Consider the following 10,920-nt stretch of genomic DNA (forward strand, 5'->3'; position numbering starts at 1 on the left):
CTGGGCCATGACCTGCTGGTCATTCTCCAGCAGGATTCAGTGCCAGGTCCCAGACTTCCCACCATGCCCCTGGGTGCTCTTCATACACCCCAGAGCTCTGACTCAAAGAAAGAGCCGGAAAAAGCCACAAGGGTGCCCCAAGCACTAAACAGTTACCATCTGGACATTTATTTGCACAATCTAGAAAGTAGCTGGACCAAAATTAGGGGCAATGCCAAGACATTTCCTGGTGGCCTTGCCTGTCCCCTGAAGGTCAAGGTACCACACATGATCTCAATGAGCCCAAGGAGGCACTGCCCAGGGAAAGTCCGCCTTCCCCGTTCCCTTCTTGTGAGCATAGCAATCTGTGTCCACGAGCAGCGCTGAGGGCTGTGGCGATTCACACTTAACCTGATTTTCTTGGGTCTGTTTCATGATTTACTGGGTGTCTCAACAACTTTCCTCTCTGGAGCCCACAGTGGTCACACCTTGTATGCCACGGGGATCAGATGTTCCGGAATGTCCACCCCCTTTCTGGGGTACAGGCTCCAGTAACCACCTGGGGTTTGAAACCACTGTCAAATACTTCTGCCGCAGGTTGGTAAGAACAGCTTGATTTTCCAGTTCCACAACCTCGTCGGGAGCTAAGTTTTCCGGGTACTGCAACGTTTCTCCGATGTCCACGAGCCCTGTGCCCAAAGAGAAAACACACAGAAGGCTTTCCCTTCCATAATCCAAGGCCCGCCGTGTGATGACAGGGTGATTGAAAGGCACACTGCTGGAGCCCAAAATATCACTAAAAAGACTAGAGGCAAGTTGAGTCTTTCTCACTCAACACTGGTGACCTGCCACACTCTGTTCATGAAATCCAGGGTGACATGAATAGGAAAGAGCCTTGTCCTCACTGAGGACGCACAAGGGATGGGTGGGCCCCATAAGACTGCTGAGGTGGCAGTTACTTATCAGAAGGGCACCGTGCCTGCAGGGGTAACCACTGCCAACGGGACGCCTCAGGAGGTCACCAGGTGGCAGGTGCCAATGCGGGACCTGGACAGCTGAGAGGTTGGGCACGCGCCCAGGGAACATCACGGGTGTGGCAGGCACATGAAGCCGGGCAGGCAGCCTCACTCTAGAGGCCACTCAACTGGAACGGTATGCAGTGCTGCCCCTTCTGGACTTGGAGGCATGCACTCAGTGGCCACGTGCCACAGACAGACACCTCTCAGATCACAAACAGCAACTGCAGCCCAGAGGAGAGAGGTGATTTACCAAGGTTGTGTGCAGCCAGGCCCGCAGACCCCCAGCCCAGTGCCTCTTGCGGCCCCTCCAAAGGTGTGCTGCTCAGGGAAACTGCAGCAAACATGCCCACCAGTTCAAGGGAAAACCGAACAGAAGCCATGAACCTCAGAGCACCATCCGGGGGGGCAAATCTGGAGCTCTCTGCACCCTGGTCGGCATGCCCCCACTTACCAGCTATCACTCCTCGGCCAAACTTCTCCCCTTCCCAGAGTAAGGCCTGAATCTGCCCAGGGCTCATCTGCAGCCTCTCCACCAGCAGCTCCCTCCAGCAGCTGTCTTCCCAGTCCCTCTGAGCAATGTGGATGGCAATGGTGCAGTTCCGGTGGCTCTTCAGCAGGGGATGCCACCGCGTTTCCAGGGTCTTGACTCCATTCAAGACAAAACCGGCATAAGGCTGCCGGAAGGACAGGCAGGAAAACTTCATCTTCTTCCCTTTGGGCTCACAGCCAGCAAAGTCGTCCTTCCCCGGGGCCCTGAAACCGCACTGACCTTGAGGGTCGCTGCTTCTACCTGTCACCGCACAGTCACTGAGGCCCTGCTCCACCATGGGCTCAAGGCAGGGTGCTGGGGTGTGGATGATTCCGTTCCATCCTGTGGAGTCTTTGGCGAGCACGTGGAGTAGGATGTCAACAGCTAGAGAAAGGCACAGGCAGGGCAGTGTGTGGTCAGTAGCATGACCGGAGTCACCATGTCCTAGGTGAAAACAGAGGAGGGAGGCCCCCTTTGGCCTACTTGGGGCTTCACCCTGAGTGGGCTGCCTTTGGCACAGAGGAACAGGCCTGGATCTCTCTTCTCCTGTCTGCCCACATCGCCCCAATACCACTCTCCGCACCTGGCCACGCCACCACAAGCATTGCCGTCCCTCAGTGTCTGGCTCCCACCACTGCAGGCTGCTGCGCACGATTCCTGGGTGTCCAACATTTATCGGTTCCTATGTCAGAACTCCCTGTGATGTCAAGTGGCCTGTCAGTATCTACTCCAGACCCACTTGGGTGTCATGCTCCTCAAGCCCCATCCCCCACCCACCTGAGCCAAGACAAAGAATCCTGAGAATAAGAACAATTACCCAGTGTGCATACACCTTCCGTGTGCCCGGCCCTGGAATGCTCAGGATCCTCCCTTAGAAGACTGAATTTAATCCTCAAATGACCCAGCAGGCCCAGTAGCACTTGCTAAGCCCCCTCTATGGCTGAGAGAAGGAGGAGCTGAAAGATGAAGCAACTGCCCACAGTGGAACAGACTGACCTCAGGCACTCCCTGACGAGGCCCTCCCCTTTTCCTGCATGTACCTCAGGAGACGATGGACCCCTTCCACAGGAAGCCTGTGCTATGCTCAGTGAGAAGCCCAGGCCCTCATCAGGGCAGCCACCAGGGCTTGATGGCAGAACCTCAGCTCACTCTTTGAAGGTCATGCAGCCTCGGTTTCCTTGGGGCTGTGAGGGCAGGCCAGGTGCTGGGAGCACTCAGCCATTCCCTGGCACCTAGTACGACAGTCCCAAATGGTGGCTACTCTTGGTAGCGGCAGCAACATCAAGCCGGGGGTCCTGTCCTCTGGCAACACTGCCCTTTACCCATGAGCTGCCCCCTCCACTCTGCCTAGTGCCTCCCTGCACCCTCTTCAAGCCCATCCACTTCACCCCAAGTATCTCCTACGGTTTTAAGGAAATACACCCATCCTCCAAAGACAAGGCCCCATCAGGACAAAAGAAGCCTGGCACTCATTCCTCCACCAACCCACAGCCTCCCTTTCTGTGCCAGATCTTCTGCCTTCCTCCTCTTTCTAGGGCTGGGCTTCCCCTAACAAGCCATCCCTTCTCTACCTCACTCCAGGGCCTGGGCCCTGACTCTGTGCTCTCGCTCAGGAAAACTACTCCTCCCTGACACAAAGGACTCCTCTGCACACGGATCTGTGCCCGCACGTGCTGCGTCACGTGAAGGATGTTCCTCCAGCTTCTGTCTCCCTCCGCGACAACTCTGCACAGCAGAGGCCTCAGCAAAGCTCTCTACGTCTCCCTCCTCACCTCACTGAACTCAAGCCCTCGCTACATGAACCCTCCCCTTGGGGTATCTGGTATCCCACAGGCACTGAATATGGGTTTGGCTAGTTCTGTCTTCATCTCACATGACCCTCAGCAGCCCAGGTCTGGCTGACCATCCCCTTTCCAACTCCTTCCCAGGCTTCCAGAGTGCTTGCTGGCCCCTCTACTACATGGCCCACTGGCCAAACTTTCCTAGCCTCAGCCTTTCCTGGTCAGGCCCACAGACTGAGGACCCAACCCCTGCACACCAAATCCACCTCCCTTCCACATCTGTAGGTGGGGTCACCACCTATACCATATCCCTGCCCCAGACCTAGAACTCTCCTTCCTCCCTCTCTTTCCCTCATCCACCACCTATGTCACATGGCCATATCTCAAAGCCTATCCCCAATCTCATGCCATGCCATGCCATGGTCGGTCTACATGGCCACCATCCCAGTCCAATCTCCTACCACCAGCTGGCTTCTCAAGCAGTATCCTCATCACTGCTCAGCATGTGGCACTGCTCTCTGGCATCCAAGCTGTAGTCGGAGCGACCCCAATTCAGGGGCAACCACATCATGGCATTCCTCTGCTGAAACCTTCCAAGGGTTCCTGCCCAACCAGGTCAGAATAGACACTTCTCACCAGGCCCACAAGCCCCCTCCTGATCTGGTTCCTTGCCCCTGCCATCAGCCCTCTTTCCCCTTTATCCACCTCCCTGCTGCCGCTGCTGCTGCTGCTGCTGCTGCACAGGCCTGTCTTCCATCCCAGGGCCAGTTCCTACCCCAGGGCCTTTGTTGGGTCCTCAGGGTTTCCCTGTGTCCCCTTAGATACCCTGTCTTGAAGGGCTTTACCCCCAGCACCTCACACCACAACCAGAAATATAAAGATGGATGTTTTACAAATAGAATCCAGTAAAATTCAACTGACTAGGGTGGCCCACATCCAGTATAGATGGTGTCCTTACAAAACTGGGGAATTTAGAGGTGTGCATACACAGAGGGAAAACACCATGAGAAGATGAAGGCAGAGATTGGGGTGATGCTTCCTCAAGTCAAGGAACACCGAAGATTGCCAACCGACAGCCAGAAGCTGGGAGAGGGACAGAGCAGATTCTCCAAGGGCCCACAGAAGACTCAGAGCCCCCTGACACTTTGGTTTCACATTCCAGCCTCCAGAAACGTGTGGGGATATCTTCCTGTTCCTTAAGTCACCCAATTTGTGGCACTTTCTTATGGCTATCTTGGCAAAATAATAGATAGGTGTGAGGTGTTCCCCAACCATACATCTCCACATAGTAGGGCCAGACCTTTCCATTCAATAGCACTTCAAGCACATTCTTCCTCTCTGTACCTCCTGATCTGCGTCATTATTCGTCTTCTGGATGGCATCCCACTCTTGGCGGTCCCATAATTTACACAATCATGCATTGCTCTACCGATGGATAGTTAGAAGCTGCTTCCCACTTTCTGCCACTAGAATTGGTATTCTTTGTCACAAACTTGTTGGCATACACATCAAAGATGCTGAAATACGCCAGCAAGTGGCCTTCCACAAAGACTCACCCAACCAGTGGTGCCATTGTCCCACACACAGCCCACAGCATCATCATCCTGCTGATGGGTGACAAAGGATCCCCCATCCTCATGACTTAGGAAGAAGGCAGAATGCCTCTCACCAGGCCTCACCATTTCTATCTCCTCTACTGAGATATGTGACCAGAGTGGAGGTCTGCCTAGTTCCCGCCACTCAGCTTCTGAGCTGACACCTTCCTCATGGACACCACAAAACCACAACTCTGAAACATGACCTGCGTGGGTGGACTCCCTAGTGACAACTAAAGGCAATCAGGGGGTTGAGCCCCCTCCTGCCTGGGGCTGTAGAGGGTACCTGCCTGGGGCTTGAGGGGGAAGCCCCATTCTGCTCGTCTCAGCTTCTTCACCTGCACAAGGACAGGAGGTAAGGAGGACAGGTGAAGGATAAGACAGCAATGCTGTACAGTGGCACCAGAAGGCTTTCTACTCAGCGAGCACCAAAGACCAGGACTATCTGGGAGGGCATGTTTCAAGGGGAACACACATGTGCACCTCACCAGAGCTTGGGTCTGCTACCGATGCCCATGACAGTGGGGCTAGTCCCGTCTGGGTCAAGGATCACATGATGTATCAGTTAGGTGGGTGGGAAGTCAGTTCGGGAAAGGAGCCCTGCTCTTAGGCCAGGACCCAGGATCCAAGAGCAGAAAACTGGCACCTCTCCTCCCATGGTCTCAGGGCAAAGGTGTGGAGGCCCCAAATCACATCACCCTCACTTTAATTCTGGGCAGACCCCACAGGGCACAGCGACCCAGTGCACAGAGCTGAACATCTCATCGCCTGGGGTCTCAGGGAGTCCACAGCTCAAGGTAAGGTGGGGCAGGTGTGAGTGGAGCAGCACACTAGCTGTGTGCTGGCAGAAGCACATCACAAACACGCACTTGGCCGAAGATAGGGCGTGAAGCCTGTCGGAGTAGGGGCTGACTAGGGCTCCACTGCATGGGTTTTGGGTCCCACTTCCAGGGAAACCCCAGTCCAGAGGCACCTTAGGAGAAGCGAGGGGCACACAGGCGCCCGCAGGGGTGATCCTGGCTCTCTTAGGTCGCGGGCAGTCTCAGGACTCTGGACTCACTGGCACCGGTCCAACTCCGACCTGCGACCATCGGACCGGACAGTCCACCGCGGCCCAGGAGAGGCCACCAGCCCTGGGAAGGGCTCCGCCGGCTGGTGAGGAGATGATGAGGCCCAGGAGAGCGCTGGGCCGGTGTTGGGGCTGCGCTGCTGCTGCCGCCTCTGGGACACCTTAGGTTGTGGACAGGGGCTCGCAGGCATTAACGCTGGCGCCTTAGCCCAGCCCCCAAAGTCCCTTCCAGCAGGAGCACAGGCAGGCACGCACCCACGCATGCAAGCACGCCCACACGTGATTACGTACACCTCACGTAGGTTCGCAGCTTGTTTGTACCCAGCCAATCAGGCCGACCGCCTGTAGCCACGTGCCACGGATAGGGAGCCAGGCGCGTACGTAATCACGCCCTTATGCCAGCACGCACTTCCTCCCCAAGCGGCAAGAGAAAATGCTGTTGGACTCCCTAGGCCCTGACGCCCTGGCCCATCCCACCAGGATCTGAGCTCTGCAGTCCCGTGACCAGGAAGAGGGAGTAGAGTTAGAAAGGGACGCACGGGAGTAAAAGGAAAGGTTGGAATGAGGCCAGCCTCAGAGAACGTTAGGGACGGTGCTGCGGGGAGGGTTGGAGCTTAGAGAGGAGAAAGGCCAGTCATGAGAGAGTGCTAAGGTAGGAGTTTTGGGCGGGTTGAGTATGGAGGTAGGAAGGGGGGACAATGCTGAGGTATAAGCTGGGGGCGCGGGGTGCTGCCAGGGTAGCGGAGCTAGGCTTCTAGGAGTGAGGTAGGAGTTGGGGCGGGGCTGTGAGGAATGAGAATGAGTTGGGGGCGTGGCGGGATGAGTGACGTAGGCGGTGGAGGCAAGCCGGTGGGAGGAGCTGGGCGGGGCTGCGGGTGGAGCTGTTCTGGGCTGTGAGGAGTGAGTAGGGGCTGTGGGCGGGTTTGTCCAGAAGAGCTCCGCGGGGCTTAGGTAGGAGTTGGGGGCGGTGTTTCCATGAGTGGCATAGGCTCTGGGGTCCTGACAGCAAGGAGTGAGATAGGAACTCTGGGTGGGCTTGTCCAGAGGAGCTTGGCGGGACTGCAAGGAGTGAGGTAGGAGTTGGGGCGGGGCTGCAAGAATGAGGTGGTATTTGGGAGCGGGGCTTTCAGGAGTGAGGGAGGAGTTGCGGGTCTGTTCGCGGGAAGAGATGGGTGGCCTGGGGGTGGAGGTGTGCTGGGCCCAGAGGAGTGGGGTGGGAGTTCCGGGCAGGGTTGCAAGGAGGAGCTTGCCGAGGCTGCAAGAACCAGAAGTTTTGGGCAGGGCTGTGAGGAGTGAGGTAGGAGTTGGTGGCGGGCCTGCAAGGAATGAGAAGGTTAGGGGCGGGGCTTAGCGTGACGTGAGTGTTGGGGGTGTGTGAGTGGGGGGAGTTGGGAGGGGCTGCGGGTGGAGGTGGGCTTGGCTGTGAGGAGTGAGAGTTCTGGCCGGGGTTGGGGAAACCTGTAGCCGAGTCGGGGGCTGCGAGGAGGTAGGAGTTGGGGCGGGCCTTTGAGGGATACGTAGGTGTTGGGGGCGTGGCTGCAAGGAGTGAGGTGAGTTTGGGGCTGCAGGTGGAGCCAGGTGGGCCCGCAGGTGGAGCCAGGTGGGCCCGCAGGTGGAGCCAGGTGGGCGGGTGAGTAGGGGTGGGGACAGGATGTGGGAGAAGCTAGGCGGGACCGTGAGTTGTAAGGCGGGAGTTGGCAGCGGGGCTGCAGGGAGTGAAGTAGGTGTTGGAGGTAGGTCCGCGGGCAGAGTTGGGCGGGGCTACGTGGAATGAGAGAGGAATTGGGAGCGGTGGTGCGAAGGAGAGAGGTGGAGTTGAGGATGGAGCTCTGGACTAAGGTAGAAGTTGGGGCGGGGCTGTGAGTAATGAAATAGAGAGGGAGCACGTCTGTGGGAGGAGCTGGGCGGGGCTCAAGGAGTTCTGTACTGTTTGGGAGCTGGCCTTTGTAAGAGGTGGCTGGGCGGGGCTGAGTGCTGAGTTCCTGTTGGGACTGGGCTGAGGGAGAAGTGTTGGAGCTGGCCTGGGTGCATACCTGTAATCACAGTGGCTCTGGAGGCTGAGTTGGGAGATCACGACTTCATAGCCAGCAGCAGCTAGGGGCTATGCAACTCAGTGAGTCTCTGTCTCTAAAAATACAAAATTTGGCTGGGAATGTGGCTCAGTGATTGAGTGCCCCTGACTTCAGTCCCTGGTACCAAAAAAAAAAAATGTGGAGCTGGGTAGGGCTATTATTACTCAGGTAGGAATTGGGGTGGGGCTGAGTTTTAATGTGTCATGGAGGGTCTGGCCACAAATGCAAAGGTAGGAGTAGTTGTGGGCTAGGTTCAGGGGCAGGAGTTGGAACTTGGGAGCAGGGCAGGGCTGTGAGTTACTATGCAGGAGTTGTGGGTGGGGTTGAGAAACCCAAGTAGAGTGGGGTGGATTTTTGGGAGGACTAGGGAAGGGTTTATGAGTGGTAAGATTTCAGATGAGGAGCATGGCTATGAAAGGAGCTGGGCACAGGTGTGAGAGCTGGGTTAGGAATTGGGGGGGAAAGTGTGGGAAGAGCTGGGTGGGTCTATGAGCCCTTACTGGAGCAGTATGGGGGGCAGCTTTGTGGGAGGGGCAAGGGAAGAGCACAGAGTTTTATGGGAAAGAGTTGCGGTTGTCTTTCTTTTTCTTTTCTTTCTTTTTTTTTTTTTTTTTTTTTTTTGGTATTAGGGATTGATCCCAGGGGCACTCTATCGCTGAGCCGCAAGCCCAGCCCCTCCCCAGCCCCCAGCCCCCCCACCGTTTTTAATATTTTATATGGAGACAAGTTCTCACTGAGTTGCTTAGGGCTTCACTAGGTTTCTGAGCCTGATGAACTCGCCATCCTGCCTCAGGATCCCAAGCCACTGGAATTACAGGTGGATGCCACCTGACCTGTCTCTGAAGTTGTCTTTATAGGAAAGAGCTGGGGGAGAAGTAACTATGCAAGAACAGGGTGACTTGTGAGAAAGTTGAGCTAGGAGCTAGCACAGAACTGGGGGAGGAGGGCGGAACTGGGGGCAGATGTGGCTGAGGAGATGCTGATTACAGCGAATAGGCAGAGCTATGGCTAAGAATTGGGGAAGTTGCTGAATGCTCAAGCACTCTGTAAGGAGCTGGTGCAGAGATGCAGGCAGATCTTTGGAGAAAGCTGGGGAAAGACCTAGTGCTGCACCAGGGAGGGGGGACCTATGGTCAAGTTGGGGGAGGAGCCCACAGAGCTGTGGGAGGAGCTGCCAGATGCACAGGGCAGAAGTGAGGAGGAAGCTTAGGGTTTTTGTGCTGCACTCTTAGTCAAGAGGGGAAAATGGCCAAAGCAGGGTCCTCATGGACCTAACCGAACCCTGAGTGTGTACTTTAGGGTGCACTCCAGAGGAGTAGCAACTGGGAGAAGGGAGACGCCTGCCTGTGTCCACAGAGTTCAGGGCTGAGGCTTGCACCACAGGGATGAACCCCCCACAGCTTTCCTTTCCCCTAGATGCATTTTGGTTCCTGCCAGTGAGGCTGGGAATAACCATCTTTTGTTTTGAAGGGAGCTGAATAGCACCACCCTATGTGCTGCTGCCCCTCAGACCTAAGTTGCCCAAACCACATCCCAACTTCCGTGCCAACCTGGCTTTTCGTCTTTCACACTACAACCTTCCCTCAGGATCACCATGCTTCCTTACACTGTCCTGCCTAGTGACTGGAGAGCCAAGTTCTAGGTCCCTGCCTCTACCTTACATGTAAGAAGACAGATTCCTCTTCCTTTGTTCCCTTTGCTACTTGCTGAGGTCAGGCCACATTCTCTGGTGTCTGTGCTATTCCCTGATTTTCCTGACTGGCCTAGAGTCCTGTGTTGCGTCTTTTCTGTTGGTCCTCCACACAGTACCCCTCACTCTCTACCTTGCGAATCAGTCCCCTACTGAAAACCTGCCAAGCCTTCTCCTGTAGGGGTGCAGGCGCCTCAAGTTTCAGCCCGAGCTCTCTCCCCCCTTCTGGACTAACACTGGCCAGAGTCAAAGTCTGCTTTGGGGTACCTGGTCCCTGACCCAACCTGTTCCACAGGACTCCTTGCTTTGAAGCTATGGTTCGTACAGAATTGAATGCCCATCCCCTCTTATCCTGACAACCTATCCTCCAAGCACGACTTTCAATTCACCTTCACTGTTGCACAATCAAGTGTCCTATTTCTGGTAGCCTTCCTTCTGGTAGACCCATGCTCCAAGCATTAGGTCCTTGTAACCCAGAGCTGCAACTGCTCTCCCGGAGTCTGTGGCCACAGCAGGATCTCTAAGTTCCTGGAAGGCAAGGCTGCTTTTACTCCTTTCTGTAATCTGGGTGCCGGGCATAGTAGCTGCTTAGTAAACATCAGATGGACAGAGGAGTGCTCTCTCCCAGTGAGAGGTACTTATACTTTTCCTGGAGAAGCTCAAGAAAACAGGAAAGCTGGAGGTAAAGTGAGTGGGAGAGGGTACCTTGTTCACATGAGGGAGGCCTTAGGGCTCAAGGAGCCTTAAAGTTCATATGGGACTCCCACCTAGGTTGGTGTCCCCTCCAGGCCTCTTTCCTCCACAAATCGTTCCAGCCCCTGCCCAGCACCACGGCATCTCCTCAGAGCTGTTTGGAATGTAAGTGAGGGTCCCATGAATGTGTGCCGTTCCTGTTCTTAGGCCCTGTTGTTTGATGAGCTGGAACTTGCCTAAGGAGCTGGATTCTCATAGCACATGGCTGCTAGTGGGGGCCTCCATGGGGACATAATGTAAGCGCTCCTGTTTCTGACTCTTGGGCTGTTCCTTGCTCTCGTGTATGCTGAGAAGTGGGGTGCAGTTCACAGATTAATGCACCATCTCCCTGGGCATAAGAGTGCCCAGCAGAGGCCTGATCTGGTGTCTGATCAGGAGGTGAAGTCCCGGGGTAGCAGCTGCAAGTCCAGCTCTCTGCTGCAGCAGTGGGGCC

General features: G+C 55.8%; 1 protein-coding gene across 1 annotated transcript; it reads right to left on the reverse strand.

Annotated features, from left to right (window-relative positions):
• Positions 1-145: 145 nt before the first annotated feature.
• On the reverse strand, positions 146-6,719 carry Eola2 (endothelium and lymphocyte associated ASCH domain 2). Its single transcript, XM_071606387.1, is given in 4 exon segments — positions 146-504; positions 506-668; positions 1,450-1,911; positions 5,964-6,719. Coding segments are annotated over 4 exon segments (699 nt in total). The 5' UTR covers positions 5,995-6,719; the 3' UTR covers positions 146-461.
• Positions 6,720-10,920: the final 4,201 nt, after the last annotated feature.

This window comes from Marmota flaviventris, chromosome X, assembly GCF_047511675.1.
Source record: "Marmota flaviventris isolate mMarFla1 chromosome X, mMarFla1.hap1, whole genome shotgun sequence".
Lineage (NCBI taxonomy): Eukaryota > Metazoa > Chordata > Mammalia > Rodentia > Sciuridae > Marmota > Marmota flaviventris.